The sequence below is a fragment of the Eretmochelys imbricata genome, chromosome 1, assembly GCF_965152235.1.
Source record: "Eretmochelys imbricata isolate rEreImb1 chromosome 1, rEreImb1.hap1, whole genome shotgun sequence".
NCBI classification, from domain to species: domain Eukaryota; kingdom Metazoa; phylum Chordata; order Testudines; family Cheloniidae; genus Eretmochelys; species Eretmochelys imbricata.
In genome coordinates this window covers 321,374,750-321,400,052 of record NC_135572.1, presented here as the reverse complement: position 1 = coordinate 321,400,052, position 25,303 = coordinate 321,374,750, and the positions used below count along the sequence as shown (strand labels likewise).

The 25,303-nt window shown below is 45.7% G+C and overlaps 1 protein-coding gene across 2 annotated transcripts in view; it reads right to left on the bottom strand.

Annotated features, from left to right (window-relative positions):
• The window catches only part of LOC144275420 (mitogen-activated protein kinase 12-like), a 73,702-nt gene extending 48,829 nt beyond the window's left edge, over positions 1–24,873 (bottom strand). The window contains exons 1-3 of one of the 2 annotated variants that reach the window (XM_077834604.1): positions 24,643–24,873; positions 21,659–21,788; positions 13–71 (exon numbers count right to left, since the gene is read on the bottom strand). In XM_077834604.1, coding sequence (XP_077690730.1) covers positions 13–71; positions 21,659–21,788; positions 24,643–24,758 — 305 coding nt within the window. In that variant the 5' untranslated portion in view covers positions 24,759–24,873. Of the gene's footprint in view, positions 1–12; positions 72–14,209; positions 14,313–21,658; positions 21,789–24,642 lie in introns of those variants that run through there. The other variant, XM_077834613.1, reaches the window with a different exon arrangement.
• Between the last annotated feature and the right edge of the window lie 430 nt (positions 24,874–25,303).

The window sequence follows — 25,303 nt, the reverse complement described above, 5'->3', positions numbered from 1 at the left end:
CCAAAAACTTACAAATCATTAAATTTCTCCAGTATTACATCTGGTGTGAACACATCCAATATTCCAATAACCTAAAAACAGGAGAGAGAAAAAACAGAAATATATGGATTAAGATTTCATCAACACAAAATTCCCAAGCCACATAATAAATGAAGAAATATAGTGTAGAACATTACCAAAATGAGACATTAGTTACAAACATAAAAATGAGAAGTAGCTTGCCTATAGCAAAGCACACAACTTCTAGTGTAAATGAGGTTTGTCACCCATTATCCATCAATTTTCACCTCCATCACTAGGTCTGCTTGACCTAAGGATAAACAAGCTTTAAACGTACATTTTTTATATATATATAAGCAAGGCTGAGTGATAATTATATAAAACAGCTGATAAAACCAAACAAACTAAAACTTTACCATGCTGTACACACAGGAATAGTCCATCATTGTTATTCAGTCACTTCTGGGGAAAAGTGAGCCAACTGTGGGTCAATGCATAGTAACACAAAATAATTTAGGATAGCAAATAAAATGAATTTTCCAAATTCATCTGCAGGGAAATTTTGGTAGGCAGAATATAATTCCCAGAATGGAATTTGGTCAGGACCCTGGGACTAAACTTGTTTATTCCTGTGAAAAGCGATAATTGGCCTTAAGTGACCATAAGTCATCAAGAATACAATTGGGAATTTAACTCTATATCTTGGACTGCTGCACGCGGCTCCCCAGGCCGAGGGGAGGGAGGGGGCGGCGCGGAGCTGCCACGGGGGGGACTCCCTGGGCCGAGGGGAGGGGGCAGCGGGGGCGGGGAGCTGCCGCAGGGGGGCTCCCCGGGCCGAGGGGAGGGGGCGGCGCAAGGTGGAAGTTTCACCTAGAGCGCGAAACCTCCTTGCACCGGCCCTGGAAGCACCAGAGAAGGGGGTCGGCTTATGAACGGGTATAGCAAGGGAGAGGTGGGACAAAGCCCTTCCCTCCAAACAGAGGGAGCAAGGAGAGGCAGCACAGCCAGCACAGCCAAAAGGGAAGAGGAGGGGCCAGAGTCTCTGCTTCTGGCCATGCTGCTGTCCCCCCAGCCTCTGAAGCAGCTGCGGCCATGCCGCTCGGCCCCGCCCCCCAGAGCAGGCTGTGGCCGCGCCGCCCGGCCAACCGGAGCACCCTGCAGCCATGCCACCCGGCCCAGCCTGCTGGAACATGCTGAGACCGCACCACCTGGTCTGGCCCGCCGGAGCAGGCTGCGGCCACGCTGCCCAGCCTGCCAGAGCAGCTCCAGCCAGGCCAGAGACATCCTCCCCTGACCCTCCCCAAATAAGGTGGGAAGGGATGGGATAGGGAGAGTGTGGGGGACCCTGGCTACGGGTGGGGTTGTGGGGGGTGGTCACAGGGGTTACTCGCCTGACCTCCAGCTTCTCCCCGCCCCAAAATTTCCCCACCAGTTCCTGTCCCGGCCCGTCAGGGTAAGCAGCTGGCACGCCAGGACACTTTGTTTACTTAGGTTTACCTCCATGCCTCTGGACGCTCGAGGTAAACAAACCATGTCTGCCTGCCAGTGGCTTATCCTGATGGCCTGGGAGCCAAAGTTTGCTGACCCCTGAATTATAGGGTCAGCTTATGAATGGGTCATAAAAATTTTCCATTTTTACTTATCCCTCTTGGGGAGGGGGGGGTCGGCTTATAAACGAACCGGCTTATGATCGAGTATATACAGTAGTCTTTTTGGAGCCATGAAAAGAACAATAAAAAAATGAAAGAACTGCTCCACAAAACATTAGTAAGACCCATTACTAGACAATCAAAAATAAAGTAAAAGAGGATGTATGTATTCGAAACCATGCTTTAAAGTACTGAGGTTATAGCAAATATTTTATTTTTCAGATTTCTACAGCAGAGTTTTATAAATATCCACCACAGAAACTTTTCACTCATGATGCAGAAAGTGACACCGAAGCTGAATCATGGAATTTTAAGGGCTTTGCTTCTAGTTAAAACTTTGCATGTGCACTTTCCTAAAGCTGCATCTTGCCGAGTCTACATTTCAAAAATTCTTAATATATATGTAGCTAGCATCTAAAGAGTGTGTTATTATAAATGGAAAGTTAGTATTTGAACTTCAGCCTGGCCACCAAGTGCCTTCTCTTCCCATTAAAACCCACTACTTCCTGGGAAGAAGCGTTCCTTGTCCTCTAACTAATACACTTTCTGTGTCCTCATTTACCTGAACTGTTGCCCTGTGTCTTGTCTATTTTAGATTGTAAGCTACATGATGGTGACAGCGAGCTTCAGCAGGAAAAGTAATTGATACCGCAGAAGATGAGGCAATGTATGGATGCTGCACCACATGGATTTGCAAAAAGTGTCCTTAAGGCAAACAAAGCCTGGGAACCTGTATTATATGCTCCTTTTCTTGTTGTGAAACATGGGAAGCTGGAAAAGGTATTTCAACAGAAAATACCAGCCAAAAATCAAGGAGATTAGTAAAGCTCATTAAAATTCCTCTTCATCTCCCATTAAAGTCAGCGGGAGTATATTAGTTACTTGGACTATCCTGTTAGTTAACAACAGGATTTGTCCTAAGAGGCAAAGAACTGAGCTCATACTTTTCAGGTAAACTGGCAAACTAATTGAGACAAGCTTGTCATCAGTCTTTGTCGTTGCAAATCCTCGGAATTGAAAAGACCGGGGAAAGAGCAGCAACTCCATTCAAAAGACCAATGTAGAGAGCAAAATGGGAACTGAACACAGAATATTTTTATAAACATGCAATGGATGGTTGTCCCTCTTTTATTGTCATACCCATTTGATTTGATAAACTAGTTTATTCTTTTTCATAATGGATTTTCTAAAGCAACATCATTGAAACTGACATGGACAAGTCACACTAAAAATAATTAATCATTTATAAATATCAAAGAGAGAACTCTGGTTCCTTCTCATCAGTGACCTTTATTTAATAGCTATGTTTCAGAGTGTTTTTTCCAAACTAGAATATAGTTATTAATATTTCCATTTATGTTACAGCCTGCTGCAGATACATTACAAACAAGAGGACATAAAATAAAATAAATACTCTAAGGAAGATATAATTTCGGTGACTAATGTAAATATAAGAAAAATTACTGGTTAGTATGTTGGAAATATTCTTCTCCATAACACCCTGCAAAAACATTTGTTACCATGGAATGCCATTCCTCTATTAAATATAAGGTTCTTAAACATAATGACTGACATAAAGACCAGTTTGGATAGTAAAGCACAAACGACACACGGTGCTTATTTCTTTTATAACTTGGTATGTATAAAATAAAATAGAAAATACCTTGACGTTATCAACAATGATAAAGAGGACAGGTCACTGATATAGAGTGATCTGGAAGACTCAGTAAGCTGGGCACAAGCAAATAACATGCATTTTAATACAGCTACATGTAATGTATACATGTAGGAGAAAAGAATATAGGCCACACTTAGAAGATGGAGGACTTTATCCTGGGAAGCAATGGTGCTGGAACCGGGAAAGGGAGCAGCGGGCAATCCCCCCCACACACACACTTTTAAAAGTGGGAGGGCCATGCCCCACACTTTTTAACAAAAGAAACATATGAGTTTGCCCTCCAAGAGGTGACCCATGCCTGCCCATAGTGGGCACAGTAAGGGCAGTGGTTTCAACCGATGTTACTGAGCATGCTCAGTCCATCTGAGCATGCTTAGTACAAGCCAAGTAGCAAATCTGTGTGGGCATGCTACCCTGCATCCCGCCCCCCACTTCTACAAAGGTTCCGGTGCCCTTACTGGGAAGTGGTGACTGAAAAAGATTTGGGGTCATGGTGGATAATCAGCTGAACATGAGCTCCCAGTGCAAAGCTGTGGCCAAAAGGGCTAATGCTATCTTTGGATGCATAAACAGGGGAATCTCAAGTAGGAGCACAGAGGTTATTTTACCTCTTTCTTTGGTACTGGTGCAACCCTACTGAAATACTGTGTCCAGTTCTGGTGTCCACAATTCAAGAAGGATGTTAATAAATTGGAGAGGGCTCAGAGAAGAGCCAAGAGAATGATTACATGATTAGAACATATGCCTTATAACGATAGACTCAGGGAGCTCAATCTATTTAGCTTAAAAAAGAGATGGTTAAAGGATGACTTGATCACAGTCTTTAAGTACCTACAAGGGGAACAAATATTTCCTAATGGACTCTTCAATCTAGCAGACAAAGGTATAACAAAATCCAATGGCTGGAAGTGGAAGCTACCCAAATTTAGACTGGAAATAAGGAGCAAATGTTTTATAGTGAGGATAATTAACCACTGGAACAATTTACCAAGGTTTATGGTGGAGTCTCCATCACTGACACTTTTTAAAATCAAGACTTTTTAAAAATATATGCTCTAGTTCAAAAGGAATTATTTTCAAGACCTTCTATAGCCTGTGTTATACAGGTCAGACTAGATGATCACAATGGTCCTTTCTGGCCTTGGAATCTATGAAAAACATTCTTCAATTATATTTTGATTGCTTCACCAGAGCACTTGCTGTTATTAGAGATGCAAGTTCTGTGGACAAGGAATGCTACTATAAGATACCACTGGAAAAGGTCTATGTCTATGGTAGACATTAGCAGTGATGCTCTCCACCAGGGTTTCACTTTTACCAATCAGTTTTTAAGATGAGATTTCTGGCATTCAGTAGCACAATGAGGTGAGTACGCCATCAACCCATGGCCATCTGAGTGATTGTTTTTTTTATCCGGTGTTCATTGGTTCCTTGTAAACTCAGTGAAAGTCCCTCCACCATCCCTTTAAAGACAGATCCAAAGTGGAGTGAATGGTATGGGAGAAAAAATCAAACTCAGATTTTTTTGTTCAATATTAGTGTCTTGTGTAGCCCCCGCTTTCTCCTTCCCTGATAGAGTAGGAGGAGCTACTCTGAGGATAAAGTAGTATCACTGATCTTGAAAATCTGGAGTGCAAGGTAACAAAGATAATAGCAATAAAATTAAATTGCTCTCAGGAATCGTTAGTAGCAGCCTGCAACACCATGTTTAAGGATATTTCCAGAAGAACAGATTCTGAAAGAAAGTCTAGGGATAGAGAAGACAAGACAGTCAACACTAAATTGTTAAAAGAATTGATTCCTGGCAAACAAAAAGATGGATTTCTTTACATACCACTGTGACACAGAGACCCCTTGGCAAAGGGTTCTCTGTTCTTTGCAAACAACTCTCACCCCAGACCTGACAAACTCACAACACCAAACACATCTTACAGGGTGTATATCCTTGAAGAGTAACACGTAAGGTATGTACAGAAAGCTCATAACTGGTCAAGACTCATAATCATTGTATGTATGGGTAATATTTAAGGATTTATATTGAAAGTATGCTCCGTGGACTTGGAGTAAAAGTTAGGCCTTGTTTACACTGCAGAGTTTTAGCGATGAAACAGTGGAGGTGCACACTGCAAGGCCCTTTTCGGCAACAAAGCTCCTCAGTTTCAGCAACAAAATAAAACCACCTCAATGAGAGTCATAGAGCTTTATACGCAAAAGTTTAGTTGCCAAAATGCCAGTGTAGACACTGCACTTGATTTTATCACTTTAATTGAGGGTCTCCCACAATGCTCATCCTGACCGCTCTGGTCAGCAATTCCAACTCCGCTGCCCTGCAGCCAGGTAAGCAACCATCTGCCCCATCTCCTTTAAAGCCCCAGGAATTTTTGAAATTCCACTTCCTGTTTGCTCGACATGGAGAGCTCACATCTCACATCACGTCTTCCCAGCTGACCATGGTGGCTCCACACAGCAAATGCTCTTCTGCTTGAACCAATGCAGAGCTGCCGGATCTGCTCAGTATTTGGGGAGAGGAGGCTGTGCAGTCCCAGCTGCGCTCCAGCCATTGGAATTTCTATACCTACGGGCAGATTTCTTGAGGCTTGTGTGAAAAGGGCTATGATCAGAACACACTGCAGTGCAGAGCAAAGATCAAGGAGCTGAGGTATGCGAACTGGAAGGCAAGGCAGGAAAACCATTGCTCTGGTGCTGCGCCTCAGACCTGCTGTTTTTACCAGGAATTGGACGCTATCCTTGGTGGTGACCCCACCTCCACTGCCAAGAGCCCTTTGGATACTTCATTGGGGATGGAACTGGTAGAAAATGGACCTAACCCAGAGGATGAAGTCATTGACGAAGAGGTGGAGGCAGACAACGATGTGGAGCCAGGGCCGGATTAACCCATAGGCTAATAAGGCTATAACCTTAGGCCCTCCTATTTTTAGGCCCTAATGTAAGCCCTCCATTCCATACTGAAGTAACAGCTGAGCAATGGTAGCAGGGCCATCGGAAATTTTTTTGTCTTATTAGATATTGCTTTGTACAAATTAATCCATCAAGATTGTGAATTCAATTTATGGTGGTTGTGATTTTGTTTTTGTTGGTTAAGGAAGTGGTTGTGGCCCAAGCAATACTGAACTTTGTACACAGTAGGCCTACACTGGACAACAGAAACTATGTCAAAGAAAGGAGGATAGCAGAAATTGAAGGAGGCCAAAGAAAGATGGTAAAGACAAGATGTAGTGCTGAAAGGTGTTCCTTCTCTCCTAACTATTTTTTCTCCTACTTAGTCTGGCGGTGAAGGAGGCCAGGTGAATACCAGCCCAAGTGAACCTGCTGCGCCTGCACCTGATGAAAAGGAGCAACCTCCTGTGACTTCTCTAGCTGCAGTCTCGTCCCACTCTTCTGAAGACTTTCCCAGTGATAGTAACACAAAAATATCCTTCTCCAACAATTCACGCGGGTGGGACATGACTTCTCAAGATCTCATGGCACACTGGACTGAGAAGGGCCAACAGAAATGCCAGAATCTAGATGCTGACTTTTCACTGACAAACCGAGAGTACAACCAATCAGAATAGTTATCTGACCAAATCAATGTTTGAATATGTGAAGCCTAACAAACAGATTGGCAAGCGAGAATGGCTCATCTATTCACCTTCTAAGAAGAAAGCGTACTGTTTTTATTGACACCTGTTTTCTGATACCAAAAAGTGGGGAATGTTCTGTGGAGGCTGGAAGAATACTGCATACATTACCAATCATGCAATGAGTGAGCAGCATACATTGTCAGTTAGCAGCTACCATGCCTGAAAGAAAGTTAGTGGCAGAACTGAAGAATGTTCTCAGGCGCATAGTTGAAACCATAGTTTTTCTTGCTGAGCATGGTCTGCAATTCCGTGGCTCAGATGAGAGCTAATCGCTAAGTTTGACCGTTTCTTAGCTCAGCACATCAATGAACACGCAAATCGTGGAAAAGGCCATACATTTATCAAAGACTGATGTTATTTATTTATTTATTTTTAAAGCTAAAGCTAAGATTAAGGTAAATTACATCAAGATTAAAAAATTGAGTAGATTCTCTCTCCTGAATTTTAGCATTTGTGGCTACATACTTTCAAAATGTTCCTTAGCTTAAGTAACTCTTACAAAGAACGTTGGAACCTACCTTTAATTGTTATTGTTCATCTATCAGTATCCATCAACATTTATGTATGGAACATTTGTGTATAGCATTATAGATGTGCATGGTGCTTTATGGAGTAAAAATATGGGGGTAAAATTCTGGCTCCCCGAAGCAAAAATCCCACTGACTTCAATGAACCCAGACTTCCACCCAGAGTCCCTGCCCTACCTTACAATTTAGGGGGCTGATTCTGCAAAAGCTTACTACTGAGCTGCATAATACCATGAAATAGTCTCAGTGGGTGCTCTAGAGAGTGCTTTCAAGTTCAGATCATAGATTAGAGAAAACATTACATGACACAGGAAGATTCCAAGAGAATGAGGGGGAGAGACATGCATCCGATGAAGTGAGCTCTAGCTCACGAAAGCTTATGCTCAAATAAATTGGTTAGTCTCTAAGGTGCCACAAGTACTCCTTGTTTTTTGTGGATACAGACTAACACGGCTGCTACTCTGAAACCTGCAAAATAAAGGTTACTTATTTTCACAAGACACGTTCTGTTAATTCTTTTTAAAAACTGTTATAGTATTCATTTAGAAGACACGAGGGACAGAAATCACAGCCTATTTAAAGGATGCAGAAAGTTGAAATGTTGGGAGGTTGCATTTCAGAATCTGAGTCACAACTTCAAGGTGTTCTATACCAAGCCCCACTAGCCCAAGTCTGTCAGCCCTGGCTGGGAGGCTTGCTCCAAAATACTGTTGTAGACATACCTGGTGAGGAAACCAGTTCAGGAAAACATCCCTAATTGAGGAAAGCACTTAGCACATGTTTAACTGTAAGTATGTGCTTAGATCCCATTGTTAACATGCTTAAGTGCCTACCTGTATCAGGGCACATAAGGAAGCAAGGGATACCTGTGGCCAAAGACAGACTAACATCTAAGTGTGGCCCAGCTGATGAAAAACAGCTTCAAATCTGCAGATATGTTTCCATGGCAATTGTGGAACAGATCAGTTGAATTCTTCAGTGCTCTCATAATCCATTACTGCCTGTGGTGAAGGAGGGTGAGGGAGCCACGCCTCCTCTCTGAAACTTCAAATTCCTTTTTCCTGAAGAGATTTGTGCTTCAGCATGACTCTCTTGTTTTATAGGTAAGAATCCTTCTGAGCATACCTAGGCTGTGATGTAATTACAATATGAGTGTATATTCCATTTATCAGCAATATTTGCAAACTTCACTGAGGGTGCAGACATCTTTGGGCCCAATTCCTTATAATTCCTAAAAACCTACCACACAGTAGGGAAAACTTTAAAAGTTTGTGCAGTTTCTAGCAAAAGTATTCTCCATTACATCTCTCACAAACGGCTACAATCTGTCTGAGAACATTTCTAAAATATCTGTAGCCATATATGCATATTTCTGATCAAATACCACTTTCAAACAGTTGATGAAATACAGTGCCACAAAAACTCACATGCATTTTTTTTTTTTTTTTTTTTGCATGCAAAAGTGGCAATATGAATAACACAAGACTGGAGGGATTGGGAACTTCCCCAAGCGATGTAGTTATACTGATGTAAATGTATAGTGTAGACTTGGCCTAAGTCTGCTCTGGATAAAAGTATCTAATGGTATGTCAAGTGTTAGCTATTAACACTGACACCTTGGTTCCAATGACAGGTTTCAGAGTTGCAGCCGTGTTAGTCTGTATTCGCAAAAAGAAAAGGAGTACTTGTGGCACCTTAGAGACTAACCAATTTATTTGAGCATAAGCTTTTGTGAGCTACAGCTCACTTCATCGGATGCATTCAGTGGATTTCCGATGAAGTGAGCTGTAGCTCACGAAAGCTTATGCTCAAATAAATTTGTTAGTCTCTAAGGTGCCACAAGTACTCCTAAAAAGAAAAGGAGTACTTGTGGCACCTTAGAGACTAACCAATTTATTTGAGCATGAGCTTTCGTGAGCTACAGCTCACTTCATCTTCACTGGCATGTCAGAACCAATCTAAGAGCTACAAACCCTTAGCTTTCTTGGAGTGCTGTTGCTCTATGACTTCACAAAGCAGGCTGGGGAGCAGCTCAATCTTGGCTGCTTCTCCAAACTCTCCTCCTCCTCCTTTCTTGCATTCTCCTACTGGGCAGCTAAAAAAAATAATTAAATATAAAGCTGACAGTGTGTTACAATTGAAGACCATTCACAACTCTTTTATTCCTTTCAGCTGCAGAGGGTACAACTGAGTGGGAGTGGCCACAAAGGTATTTGTAACTTTGGCTAGTAGCCTTCCTCAGGTCAGTGTGCGCTGGGGATGTTTTCCCAAGTGGTGGCTAGAATGAAAGCCTTTTTGTGAGCTATTAAGAAACCAAGTACTGAATTTGTGGAAATCAAATTTAAAAGCAAAGTCAGACCACTGGAAATGAGTGTCAACTATTTAAAATGAGTGAATAGGACATATAGAGTAAGGGAGCAGCACAATAAATTCCATGAGACCTGGCTCCTCTACATGCAACACTTGAATTTAGAAGACTAGAATTGTATGACAATAGGAACAGAGATAAAGGAACAGATATTTTACAAAACAGCTGTTGCTCTATTGATCCTATCAACACTTTCTGAAGCATGCCTTTATTCATAACTGGACATATCCTCGCTGCTAGGAATGGTGGGTTATGAATGAAGCAGGACATCTGTCTCATAGCCAGGGATGTGTCCCAATATGGATACCACCCTTTATTGGTATAAAAGATTCCTGTTATTCAAAATGTTTGAGTGACTGATATATTGACTCTGCCTTGTATTATGGCTTGATGAACAATGAACACTGTTTATAATTTTATTAGTTCATATTAAATAAAATATAACAATCAAATGAAAAAAAGTTATACCACCATCATTTCAGCACTGTAGATTTACTATAGGATTTCTGATGTAGGTTTTGTCATATCCTCTGTTATTTCTGTCTGATAAGGAGTTTTTATTTCCAAGATTGTCCATACTTCTGTTTCTAGCAAACTTTGTATTTTACATATATATTTGAAGATGGTCTGGATAAATTTCAAGCCAGATTTGTTCATCAAACTTCATTGTTTACCAACCATGTGATCAGAATGGCCAGATGTTGCAGTATGATCTGTGTGGGTGGACCCTTGCACCCCTGCAGAGCCCCAGTGACTCTAACAGGACTTCACACACACAAGAATCCACCCAGATCAGACTGCAGGACTGAAGGATGTAAATTAAGTTTTTTAAAGTATCTGAATAGATAAAACAATGTAATTGGATAAAGACTTCAGAAGCTTCTTTGAGCAGATATGTAATCCCTTTTTTGAATGTCAAATTACACTTTTCTGCAATATGCTGATTGTTTTCTGTATACTAGATTTTAACTATAAGGGCAACCCCACTTTTCTTTATTCCCCACTATTTATTCTTTATTAAAGTGGCAGCGCTCTAACATTGGCTGTGTAGACATACCCTTAGACTAATAAATATTTTATTACAAGTACTGACAATTCAGGCTGGTGCTCTTTATTTATGATCAAGTCCCCACCACCAGTTTCCAACTATATACAGGCTTTTTATAGGGGCTTGGCCTACCACAGGCCTGGCCAGCAACAGACTAGGAGACTCCCCACCTCCCTCTGAGCCTGACTTTCCCCTCTTGCTCTCACTTCCTCCCAGCCTTATAGCTCCTGCTAATGAGGCTGGCAGGTGTGACCAGTCACCAGGCAAGCATCAGGCTATCTATCCAGACCCAATCCAATCCCCCCGATTAGGGCTGCAGTGGCAGGAGCTGATTAAGGCCTCTCTAGCAGCACCCTGCGACAATAACCAAGAAGAAAAAGTAGCAGAGCAATCAGGAGAAAACTTCCCTACCCAGTCATAGATTCACTACTGTCCTGAGAGCTGAAGGAGATGATGGTCTTTGTAAAATAAAAGCACATCAGGACTCATGTGAATACTGCATGCTGACTTGTGTGGTGACAAAGTAACACTCCAGCAACATCACCAAGGGCTGATATCAATATGCCTACAGACTCTCAAGTCAGGCTTGAGTAGCTCCAATTCTTTTCTCTGAGAGGTCTCAGAAGGTAATATTTGCTCTCATCTGCCCTGAGGGCTCTTTTCTGTGATGTACTGCAGGGTTCTATTCTGTCACTTATCCTGTTCAGTGTGTATATAGGGCCAGTAGGGCAGATAGAAGGAAGGTGTGGGTTGCAGTAACATCAGTATGCTGATGACCCTCAACTCTACATCTCTGTTTGATTGGATCAAGTTTGTGCAATTGATTTGCTTTCCTCGTGTCTAACCAAGCTTGGGGCTTGGATGACAGCTAGTTAGCTGAAGTTTGGTCCAGAAAGGTAAATTGGTAAGTTATCACTTCCTTTGTTGGTTTTTGACAGAAGTGATATGTCACTGCACTGAAGATTTTCCAGCCTTTTGTTACGGAAGTTTATGACTTGGGGATTCTGTTAGATCCTTGGCTGTTCTGAATACACAGACAGCAGAGGTGCCAAGAATGCTTTTTTCCATCTGTTCTTGGCAAAAAAGTTATGAATGTGTCTTTTGAATGTGATCTCTCACTCTCCCATTCTTTTGTCACCTCCAGCTTACATTACTGCATTGCACTTTACTGGAGTCTAAACCTGATGTAGGTGAAATTTTAGCTGGTGCGGAAAGTGGCTGTCCAATTACATAGCAGTATTCCTTGCAGGGAGTCTATGCTCCAAAAACTGCACACTTTCATTACACTTCCTGTTGCAATCCAAGATGCATGTTTTGATCTATAACTTCCTTCCTGCTTTGGGTTTTATGTATCTTAGAAACTGCCACTCTTCCCATGTTTTAACTGGCAGTTGAGGTCAGCCAAGATGTTTGGGCTGACAGTCCCAAGATTTGTTCAGCTGGGGACAGGGAGTTTCTCAGCAAAGGGCACTTTATTCTGGAACAAATTCCTCCCTTGGTCTGACATAACCTGAAATTATTTGCATTCAGGACATGTTGGACAGCCTATCTATTACTCAGGCATTTTGAAGGTAGATGAATGGTTGGACAGGGGAACATCAGTTTAGGTGGGATCGGGGCTATTTTAGCTTTGACACTGCCTCAGGATGAATTATTTTATAAAATGCATTTTAAATTGTTCATGGATTTAGAGTTTCCTGATAGGCGCACTGTATAAGTCTAAACAAATAGCCCTACAATATGAGAATTTTGAAAAACACAGAGTTCAGTTTATTTAATATTACCTATCTAAAAACTGGAGGGCTGTAGCTTACTAAGAAAAATATAGGGAGATTGTGAGCTGATTTTGTATCTAATACACACCTGAATTCTCTCCAAAAGTCAGGAAAAACTAAAATATTTCTTATATTATAAAACATGCATTGCTTTTTGGACATGGGAATACACTAGAGAATGATCAGTAAATCAAACAATCAATAGGAGAACAGTATAGAACAGTTTCTTCTAAATAAATATTGAATATGAATCTCTAAATGCAGTGTTATAATGAAAAGAAAACATCTGTAGCACATGAACCAATTCAAAACTTTTAAATATTATAGGTCACTTATCAAGGGGTTTAGACCCCAAAATATGTTCTGAATTTATATTTGGAAGGGTTGGGTCAGGGATGTCCTCTAGATTTAATCAGTAGGATATTTTAAAACATTTCACTCTATTGCTGAGAAATTAAAATAAATTATTTTAACAATAGACACTGGTTTTGAGCATCATAAAATCCACCCCCCAATATTCTGTACTCCCACTGGTGGCTTTGCAACAGTCATTAAATATCCCCAGGAGGACACCAAGATTGATTTAATATAGGTCGCTATACAAATTATTGTTGAATAAAAACAGGCATGTTAATGCCAGCTCCATTCAGTGTGCACAACGAAAACCAAAATCATTTGGTCCAATGGAAGTAACAAAGGCCCATATCCTGCAAGTATTTGCAAGTATTTAACTTTATGCTCCATTGATCTCAGTGGGATGATTCATGGGAGGAGAGGTAAGCAAACACGTGTGTCTACAGGATCAGGTCCGAAGATGGTATGTTAAAATATTTGTATCCTTCTGGGTATTACAAACAACTTTTTCTTTTCCGTTCAGATTGAAACCTATAACGTAGAGAGTTTTAAAGGTCACAATTATAGATTTAAAGTCAAGTTCAAAAGAAAAAAAAAAAACGCTAAAAATCCTCCCATTGGTAAACAGCCTGTTTTTCTGTATGGGCTGATGCCTTGACCTCCACAATATCCTCCATCAGCTTATACCCAGAACTTTTCAAATTAAAGGTAAACTCAAAAGATTAAAAAAAGATGGACATTACTAGCTTAAGTGGTTCATTTTGAAATTCGGATACAAATGGAACAGAATCTCCCAAGTTCTCGCTTCTCTGCTCCACAAACTCAACACCCTCACACAAAAAACCTCTGTGGTCTCAAATCACTTCTCCACATGGATTCAACAGCAGAGGGCTGACATGAAGTCTCACATTACCAAGACTTTGTTGACTTCATAAAATCTTCTATAGCAGTGGTTCTCAAACTTTTTTTTGCGGACCACTTGAAAATTGCTGAGGGTCTCAGCAGACCACTTAATGATCTTTTCAAATGTTGTTTGCACCGTTAGCTAACTACTGTAAAGCTCTTTGGATAAAAGCGCTATATTAAAAAAAACCCTTAATAATAATTACTTGTTTTTTTCTACAAATAAAAGCACACAGCTCATATTTTAATATCAGTAGTCTTACCTTTCTAATGGGATGAATGTGCCCTCTCTCCCACTCCGTGGCAGCCGCCCTAGCTGGGGCTGGGAAGGAGGGCTGTCTCTCCCTGGCAGCCGCGGCCCTGGAGCTGGGGAAAGTTGCCTCTTTCACTGGCCGCTGCAGCTCTGCATATCCCAAATTCCCCGCCACCCCCTCTTCTCACCCCACGGCCCCCTCCTATCTACCCCATCTTCCCCCAAGGCTACCACTTCACCTTACATGTGCAACTTCTCCAGTGTCCAGACACCTAATTTGTGGAGCCATGCCTGCGCGGCTCCCCTAATTAGCTGGGTGGCCCTTCATTCTCTTGTGTGCAGCCGCCCAGGCGCGCACCCTAGAGGGAACTATCTGCAGGCCACCTGAATGGAGCTCACAGACCACAGTTTGAGAACTTTTGTTCTATAGTACACATTTAATAGTGTACTGTTGTTTCAAAGCCACCAAATGCACAAAGATCTAGAGTACATATATCTAGAGTGCGTATCCCAGCATCCAGAGATTTATGATCTGGGGCTGCGTCTTGCAAATACTTAAATATCTACTGACATGAGTAGCTTCAACTGTGATGACATTCCAGCTAAATTCAGATGGACAACTCACATATTTGCAGGATTGTTTCCTAGATGACTGATCCTACAACCCTTACTCATGTGAGCAGTCCCACTGAAGTCAATAGGAATGCTCCAATAAGGATTACTCATGTGAGTAAGGCATTGTAGAATATTGATAGTAGTTGCTTCCAAATGTGCTGATGCACTGTTGTGGCACAGTAGTGGATGGAGTTAAGCATACCATGATGAAAGTTCAAAGAATTATTGCAAGGGTTTTTGATAAAATACATCATACCAAGACATATTTTTCTATTGTTCCGAATATGCCATCAAGTGAAATGATTACAGCTGAATACAGCTATATATATTCAACATAATGTAAGATCTTTCACTTTATTAGCTACTTGACATATTCCATCACGTTCTATAGCATTTTGTCAATAATAGACAAATACTTTTCATAAAAATTCCATATTAAATGCTTAACTACTGCAAAAGACACTTTCTAAGAAAAACATTATAGAAAATAGAAAATTGGATATAATTTTAACTATGATGGCATTCCAGAATCTATAAATCCTTTACATCTTGAGGGGGGGAAAAAAAGCAAATTGAAAACTGCGTACTAGCAGATTAATCCAATATGGCAGCAGTGTGCCATGCATAAAATGCAGCAGCAGCACTGTTAATGTAATTTAGCCATATGGAGTGGAAATCTATCAACTTCATGAAAAGACTTGCACAGATACAGACAGACATCATCTTCCTTTCCAAATGCAAACAGATGGACATCATACCAAAAGGACTGAAGGTAAAAAATCCATTACAATCTACATATCACACAGACTATGCTGACAGCTTGTGCCACACGCTCTCAAAGAAACTGCGGAACCACCTGATCAACATCCTCTACAGCAAACAGGGAAAGATTAAGAATGAGCTCTCAAAACTGGATACTCTCATAAAAAACCAACCTTCCACACAAACTTCCTCGTGGCTGGACTTTACAAAAACTAGACAAGCCATTTACAACACACACTTTGCTTCTCTACAAAAGAAAAAGGACACTAAACTATCTAAACTACTACATGCTACAATTGTGGAAAAGCAGCATCACTTGCCCCATAACCTCAGCCGTGCAGAACACAATGCCATCCACAGCCTCAGAAACAACTCTGACATCATAATCAAAAAGGCTGACAAAGGCTGTCGTCATCATGAATAGGTCAGAATATGAACAAGAGGCTGCTAGGCAGCTCTCCAACACCACTTTCTACAAGCCATTACCCTCTGATCCCACTGAAGGTTACCAAAAGAAACTACACCATTTGCTCAAGAAACTCCCTGAAAAAGCACAAGAACAAATCTGCACAGACACACCACTGGAACCCCGACCTGGGGTATTCTATCTGTTACCCAAGATCCATAAACCTGGAAATCCTGGGCGCCCCATCATCTCAGGCATTGGCACCCTGACAGCAGGATTCTCTCGCTATGTAGACTCCCTCCTCAGGCCTTACGCTACCAGCACTCCCAGCTATTTTCGAGACACCACTGACTTCCTGAGGAAACTACAATCCATCGGTGATCTTCCGGAAAACACCATCCTGGCCACTATGGATGTAGAAGCCCTCTACACCAACATTCCACACAAAGATGGACTACAAGCCATCAGGAACAGTATCCCCGATAATATCACGGCAAACCTGGTGGCTGAACTTTGTGACTTTGTCCTCACCCATAACTATTTCACATTTTGGGACAATGTATACCTTCAAATCACCGGAACTGCTATGGGTACCTGCATGATCCCACAGTATGCCAACATTTTTATGGCTGACTTAGAACAACGCTTCCTCAGCTCTCGTCCCCTAATGCCCCTACTCTACTTGCGCTACATTGATGACATCTTCATCATCTGGACCCATGGAAAAGAAGCCCTTGAGGAATTCCACCATGATTTCAACAATTTCCATCCCAACATCAACATCAGCCTGGACTAGTCCACACAACAGATCCACTTCCTGGACACTACGGTGCTAATAAGCGATGGTCACATAAACACCACCCTATACCGGAAACCTACTGACCGCTATTCCTACCTATATGCCTCCAGCTTTCATCCAGACCACACCACACAATCCATTGTCTACAGCCAAGCTCTAAGATACAACCGCATTTGCTCCAACCCATCAGACAGAGACAAACACCTACAAGATCTCTATCAAGCATTCTTACAACTACAATACCCACCTGCTGAAGTGAAGAAACAAATTGACAGAGCCAGAAGAGTACCCAGAAGTCACCTACTACAGGACAGGCCCAACAAAGAAAATAACAGAACGCCACTAGCCATCACCTTCAGCCCTCAACTAAAACCTCTCCAACGCATCATCAAGGATCTACAACCTATCCTGAAGGACGACCCATCACTCTCACAGACCTTGGGAGACAGGCCAGTCCTTGCTTACAGACAGCCCCCCAAAATGAAGCAAATACTCACCAGCAACCACACACCACACAATAGAACCACTAACCTGGGACCCTATCCTTGCAACAAAGCCCGTTGCCAACTGTGTCCACATATCTATTCAGGGGACACCATCATAGGGCCTAATCACATCAGCCACACTATCAGAGGCTCGTTCACCTGCACATCTACCAATGTGATATATGCCATCATGTGCCAGCAATGCCCCTCTGCCATGTACGTTGGTCAAACTGGACAGTCTCTATGTAAAAGAATAAATGGACACAAATCAGACGTCAAGAATTATAACATTCAAAAACCAGTCGGAGAACACTTCAATCTCTTTGGTCACTCGATTACAGACCTAAAAGTGACAATTCTTCAACAAAAAAACTTCAAAAACAGACTCCAAGGAGAGACTGATGAATTGGAAGTAATTTGCAAACTGGATACAATTAACTTAGGCTTGAATAGAGACTGGGAGTGGATGGGTCATTACACAAAGTAAAACTATTTCCCCTTGTTTATTCCCCCGACCCACCCTCCACTGTTCCTCAGTTCTTGTCAACTGCTGGAAATGCCCCACCTTGATTATCACTACAAAAGGTTCCCCTCCCCCCTCCCCCACCCCCGCTCTCCTGCTGATAATAGCTCACCTTAAGTGATCACTCTCATTACAGTGTGTATGGTAACACCCATTGTTCCATGTTCTCTGTGTATATAAATCTCCCCACTGTATTTTCCACTGAATGCGTCCGATGAAGTGAGCTGTAGCTCACGAAAGCTTTTGCTCAAATAAATTTGTTAGTCTCTAAGGTGCCACAAGTCCTCCTTTTCTTTTTACTGTTGATGTTGACATGCAGTGCTGATAGATTGCCTATTATACACTGCCTACTCTAGATGTCATTGGCTAGGTGCTATTAAAATCTAAGATAGATAAGACAAATATTAGTAATATTCACCTCTGTCCTGTTCCAACATCATCTTATTTTGGAAACCAGCACTGCAACTCTATTTAAGTTTTATAACTATTGTATGTATAGTAGAACCAGGAACGGACTACCCACTATATCTTTCCCATTAATGTCTTTTGGAACTTGTTCTTAAATAACTGCAGCTATGGTACTTTGAGCCCCCTTACTTCATAGCCTATTCCACTGACTAACTGCTGTTACCAGGAGAAGTTGATTCAAATTCAGGAAGGCCCTTCAGGATACTCATTGTCACTTAAGCGCTGTGGCAGGGTTGCCCAAAGAAGAGGGAGTTGTTGGGACACAGTGGTGGTGGGTCCAGTGCATGTTTCTGCAGAGGAACCATTGAGGTGGCTTGGAGTAGGGGGCCTCTGGATCCATACACGTCTATATTCAGTGGCTGGGAAACCTCAGAGGGGCTGTGTTGCAGGTCCAGCTACTCCTGGCTGGGCAGAGTGGTTGATTTCCATCCCCCTCTATCCCCACTAATTCCCAGCACAGATACCACTTACTCAGGCTCTGTTCTGGGAGGACTTGTGATGAATTCTTCTTTAATATCTAGCCTAAACTTTTCCTCCCATAGCTCCAAGTCATTGCTCCTTGATTTCCCTTCTGAGACCTTAAATTACTCCTTTTCTTCGTATATAGTTATTCTTAAGCCTTTTATGGATTGAGATCACATCCCCAGAGTCTGCTCTCTTCTAGAGTCTTTAATTATCAAGTAGCACATGGAAGAGTTCAAGATTACTATCCCAAAGGGCATATACAGCACAAAGACAGCAGCTGAAAAACACTAGCCAAGTGAAGGACAGATTACGCTGAGAAACTGGGGGAAAAAATCACCCAGCTATGATGGACACTTGGTAATTGCATGAGTCCATCATCTCCTAAGTGTTCAGTCAGAGTGCTTTGTGAATGTTCCAAATGTACTGAAAAGGCCTACGTGATGTACAAACATTAACTGAACAGCACTTTGAACATATAAAATGCTAGCTGCTAATAGCAGAACACAATTACTTTAGGGGTGCAGTGAGTGAAATGAATTGACCATAAATTATAAAAGGAGGCTTAAGGCTAAAATGCCTGAGGGACAGACACTAGTGGGTTTGTAAGTCTAAAGTAGTCTGATTCATCTAGACAGGGAACCAAGGTATTTCACAGATTAGTTTTAAAACTGAACTCAGACAGTGTTGGTGCTGTGTCCTAAGTGTCAATGTCATCATTTTAAATGACAAGGATTGGCTATTCCAAGCCATTAACCTCCCTTGCCCCCACTCTCCCTCCTGCACAAGCTCTTGCTCTTTTCAAGCAATCTGCTCCTCCCAAATTAAAAGCATGGTCTGATGTCCCACATCCTCAAATGTTTTGCCAGTTACCCCACCCTCCCTCTCTTTCCAACATGTCTCAATCTCCTCCCTTCCTTCCCCTCTAAACCCATGGAACATGCCATTTGTAGCCATTATGTTGATCCTCCATCTTGGGCCCCTTCCAGTCTGGCTTCAACCCCTTCACTCTATCAACCTTCCGCTCACCCAAGTCTCTACAATTTCTTCCTGGCTACATTTAAGGCCCTGGCCTCCACCTGTTGTCCTTACCTTTCTGCCACTTAGGTACAGTTGATCATGCTCTCCTTGAAACCTTTGCCACTGTCCTTTCCTGGTTCTCCTATTACCTCTCTAATCACTCTTCAACATCTCCAATTCAAGCTTTTCCTTTTAGGTAAAATTTTCAAGAAGTGCCTAAATGACATTTTCAAAAGTGACTTAGGGCTTGTTTACACTTGAAACACTACAGTGGTGCCAGTGCACATTGAAGCTGCGCCACTGTGGTGCTTCAGTGTAGACACACACTATGGCAAAGGGAAGGGTTTTCCCGTTAGTGCAGATAATCCACCTTCCCAAAAGGCAGTAACTAGGTCGACGTAATGCTGTCTATACTGGGGGGTAGGTCATCTTAACTACATCAATTAGTGGTGTAGATTTTTCACATTCCTGAGCGACACAGCTAGGTCAACTTAACTTTTGAGAGTAGCCCTGACCGTAGGCCAGTGGTTCCCATACTTGTTCCGCTGCTTGTGCAGGGAAAGCCCCTGGCGGGCTGGGCCGGTTTGTTTACCTGCGGCGTCCACAGGTTCAGCCGATCGCGGCTCCCAGTGGCCGTGGTTTGCTGCTCCAGGCCAATGGGAGCTGCTGGAAGCAGCGGCAAGTATGTCCCTCGGCCCGCGCCACTTCCAGCAGCTCCCACTGGCCTGGAGCAGCGAACTGCAGCCACTGGGAGCCATGATCAGCCGAACCTGTGGACTGTAAACAAACTGGCTCGGCCCAGCAGGGGCTTTCCCTGCACAAGCGGCGGAACAAGTTTGGGAACCACTGCCATAGGCATTTAGGAGCCTAAATCTCATTGAAAATCAGTAGGACTAAGGCTCTTAAATTTCTTAGGCATTTTTGAAAATGTTACTCTAAAGGCTCGTCTACACTTACATTTTATAGTGCTCTAACTTGCTGGCTCAGAGGTGTGAAAAGTCACCCCTCTGAGCGCAGCAACTTTGAGCGTTTTAAAGTGCTAGTGTGGACAGGCTCCGAGCGCTGGGAGAGCTATTCTCCTCGTGGAGGTGGATTACCAGGATTACCATCGTGCATGATCACACACACATGTCAAAGCGCTGCCGTGGGAGCACTCACGCGGCAACACTTTGAAGTTTCTAGTGTAGACATATCCTTAATCTTCATGGCTCTTCACAATTCTACCTCTCCCTATTCACTTATCTCTTATCACTTCCCCCATCCCGTATGTCCACCAATAATGCCAGCCTTGACTGCTGCTCCTCTCAAAACCATTTTACTCTCTTCCAAATCAACCCTAAATTGATCCTCAAAGCTACTCATATATCCCTCCACTCCAACAAGCCTTCCATTGCTGGAGACAGGCATATTCACAGTATAGGTTACAATGTATATATGTGTATATTTATTGATTTGTTTGTATTAGGAGGTAGTGCCCCAAATGTGCTAGGCTTTGCATAGACACACAGAAAAATCCTAACCCTCGCAGTTTACAATCTTCAGGATAGCCACAGACAGTGGAGCAGCCACAAAGGAAGGAAAGACAAGTGTTACAAATGTATGATCATGCAGACAATAGAAGTGGTAGTCACTTTTTGATGGCTCCTCTCTGATGGCACACACACACACCCCATCATCAGATTCTGTATGCTGACCCACTGATGGCTTTGCTCTTTATCAGGACTTTTAGTAATACATGGCTAAAAATCTCCGATACAGCTAAATTACTGATGATATTGTGCAAGGGCATATCTACCTTGGCAGATTATGGGCATAGTGGAGGAAGGGGGGCAGTGGATCAGGCAGTGTGCATGGTGGCGTGTACGCATTTTGTTGTGCAAGCTGCAGACTCGAGGGGATATGCCAGTGACTAAACTCACATTTTCATGCTTCATGTGTTTCAGGAGGCGCAGTTCCCGGTAGGCTCGTTTGGCAAAGAGTTCGGACTGAAATGGGCGGTACAGTTTCTTGATAGCCACTTTGGTGCCATTTCTTCCATCGATAGCTGAGCTTTAAGAGAACAAGAATAGAGTTTGTGAGTGATGATTGGAGTGATGCTGCAAGTCCTGCCACCAAAGATGCACTGAACAATAGGTTAGAGGACTGCTGGTGTGTGGCTGTTCTCTGCCATGTGACAGAGGCAAAGTCACATAACCGCTGTGCCTTTGTTTATCCTACTGTAAAGTGGGGATAATAACTCCCTAAGTACCTCACAAGGATATTGAGACTCTAGCATGCTCCCAGACCCTTTGACGATAAGAAGCTAGAATTAGAAAACTGTAAATGGGAACATTTAGGCAGGAAAAAGAGAGATGTCTTAATTCCACTATATTTTATTGGACTAAGAAAGGATTTTTGGTAAAGGTAGAAAGAGGGGAAATTAAGAATTGGCTACAAAATAAACCATTTCCCTTAGCCAAGTCAGATGAGCCACAGCAGAAGTCTATAAAGTAATGGATGGCACAGAGGTCAATCAGCTCTCATATTCTAATAAACAGTGGAACATTTTTATGAAGTAGAAATGCAAAAGGATCATAGCGAAATGCAGTTTTACAGGACCCTGTAACTGTGGAACTAACTGCCACAGGACACCACAGAGGGCAAGACTTTAGGGTGGTTGGGAAAGCGCTTGAGCAGTTCTATGGATGGGAACATGGAAACATGCAAAGTTACCATAGGCAGGACAAGAAAAACAGAAGGGACAGAAACCCTCATGCTTCAGAGCAGAAGCTTGCTTCCTCTGGCCCTTGAGGAAGAGATTTCCCCTAGGGGCAGGTTATTGCAGAACTGTCTGTTCTGGGCTTTCCTTGCAACTTCGCAGCAGAAAGCCCCCCGGGGTTAGGGGGACCAGACAGCAAGTGTGAAAAAAGGGGACAGGGGATGGGGGGAGGGGGGGTAAGAGGAACCTATGTAAGAAAAAGACCCCAAAATCCGGACTGTCACTATAAAATCAGGACAGCTGGTCACCCTACCCCAGGCTAGCTGGGCAAATGGGCGTGGAGTCCCGCGCAAAGCAGGAAACGGGGCGGGACAAAGCGGGGCTGGGCAGAGCCAGCACCTTCCCCCCGCACAGGAGCGGGCCGGGGCGGTGCGATATCACAAACTGCCGCCCATCAGAATTGGCTGCAATGACACCGCCACCGAGGGGAGCGGGGGCCGGGCCGGGGCAGCCCGAACAAAAAGTTGGAAGGAATTAAAGCGAAAGTGGCCGCGGAACTGGCGCGCTGTCCCCGCGAGCCAGGGAACCGAGCCGCCTCCCCCAGGAGCTGCCCGCCGCGCCAGGGCGGGCAAAGTCCCTGGCTGTGCGGGGGCCGCTAGCCCGGCTCCCGCGGCTGCGGCGCGCAGGCAGTGGGCAGCCCCCTCCTAGCCGGGGCGCGCAGGCACCCCCCCTCCCCCCTCCTAGCCGGGGCGCGCAGGCACCCCCCCTCCCCCCTCCTAGCCGGGGCGCGCAGGCACCCCCCCTCCCCCCAGCCCCCTCCTAGCCGGGGGGCGCAGGCACCCCCCCCTCCCCCCAGCCCCCTCCTAGCCGGGGCGCGCAGGCACCCCCCCCTCTCCCCCAGCCCCCTCCTAGCCGGGGGGCGCAGGGCACCCCCCCCCTCCCCCCAGCCCCCTCCTAGCCGGGGGGCGCAGGCACCCCCCCCTCCCCCCCAGCCCCCTCCTAGCCGGGGGGCGCAGGCACCCCCCCCTCTCCCCCAGCCCCCTCCTAGCCGGGGGGCGCAGGCACCCCCCCATCTCCCCCAGCCCCCTCCTAGCCGGGGGGCGCAGGCACCCCCCCCCTCCCCCAGCCCCCTCCTAGCCGGGGGGCGCAGGCACCCCCCCCTCCCCCCAGCCCCCTCCTAGCCGGGGGGCGCAGGCACCCCCCCCTCCCCCCAGCCCCCTCCTAGCCGGGGGGCGCAGGCACCCCCCCTCTCCCCCCAGCCCCCTCCTAGCCGGGGCGCGCAGGCACCCCCCCCTCCCCCAGCCCCCTCCTAGCCGGGGCGCGCAGGCACCCCCCCTCTTCCCCCAGCCCCCTCCTAGCCGGGGGGCGCAGGCACCCCCCCTCTTCCCCCAGCCCCCTCCTAGCCGGGGCGCGCAGGCACCCCCCCTCTTCCCCCAGCCCCCTCCTAGCCGGGGGGCGCAGGCACCCCCCCTCTTCCCCCAGCCCCCTCCTAGCCGGGGGGCGCAGGCACCCCCCCTCTTCCCCCAGCCCCCTCCTAGCCGGGGGGCGCAGGCACCCCCCCTCTTCCCCCAGCCCCCTCCTAGCCGGGGGGCCCAGGCACCCCCCCTCTTCCCCCAGCCCCCTCCTAGCCGGGGGGCCCAGGCACCCCCCCTCTCCCCCCAGCCCCCTCCTAGCCGGGGCGCGCAGGCACCCCCCCTCTCCCCCCAGCCCCCTCCTAGCCGGGGCGCGCAGGCACCCCCCCTCTCCCCCCAGCCCCCTCCTAGCCGGGGCGCGCAGGCACCCCCCCTCTCCCCCCAGCCCCCTCCTAGCCGGGGCGCGCAGGCACCCCCCCCCTCTCCCCCAGCCCCCTCCTAGCCGGGGGGCGCAGGCACCCCCCCCTCCCCCAGCCCCCTCCTAGCCGGGGAGCGCAGGCACCCCCCCCTCTCCCCCAGCCCCCTCCTAGCCGGGGGGCGCAGGCACCCCCCCTCTTCCCCCAGCCCCCTCCTAGCCGGGGCGCGCAGGCACCCCCCCCTCTCCCCCAGCCCCCTCCTAGCCGGGGGGCGCAGGCACCCCCCCCCTCCCCCCAGCCCCCTCCTAGCCGGGGCGCGCAGGCACCCCCCCTCTCCCCCAGCCCCCTCCTAGCCGGGGAGCGCTGCGGGGACCGGGGCGCCCCGCCCGGCCAGGGGGTGTCCTGGGGAGGGGAGACCCACCCCCTGCCTCACTCACCAGACAGCGCCGTAGGCTCCAGAGCCCACCGGCTGCAGGTCCCGGTAGCGCTCCCGCACCTCCCATAAGGTTTTGGTGATTTCCTGCCGGTAAAAGCCTTTCTTGGCGGAGGACATGGTGACCCAGCCCCCTGTCGGCTCCTTCCAACAAAGAGCCCTGAGGAGCAGAGAGAAGGGAGCTGCGGCGGCTGCGAGGGGCTGGGCTTGGAAGCGCTCCCGAGGTGTATGTGTGTGTGGGGGGGTGTCCCTCTCTTAACGGAGATTGAATGTGGCTCCTGCTTTCTCTTTCCCCTCCGCCCCAAGCATGCCCTCTCAGAGGAGGAGGTCCTGCTGGAGTCACCGTGAATGAACCCCCCTCCCCGCATCTGGGGGCTGCCTGCTTTGTGACAGATAAATAACTCTCCTGTGTGTGGTTGCTGCCTGGTGGCAAGGCTGGGCCCAGGGGCTAGGGAGGAGCTGCTCGGCTTTCTCAAACCAACTAAAAACTGGCCTTTTTGTTTCAGATCACGTGGTGAGATATCTCTGCACACACCCCTCCCCTTCCAAAAAGCCACTTCTAGCCTGTTTCAGTGAAAGCTGCTGTATTTGAAGGCAACCTTCCAGCTATGTGAGATTCCCTCTCTGAAAAGTTCTTATAAAAAAACCAGTGTGTGTGAGTGTCG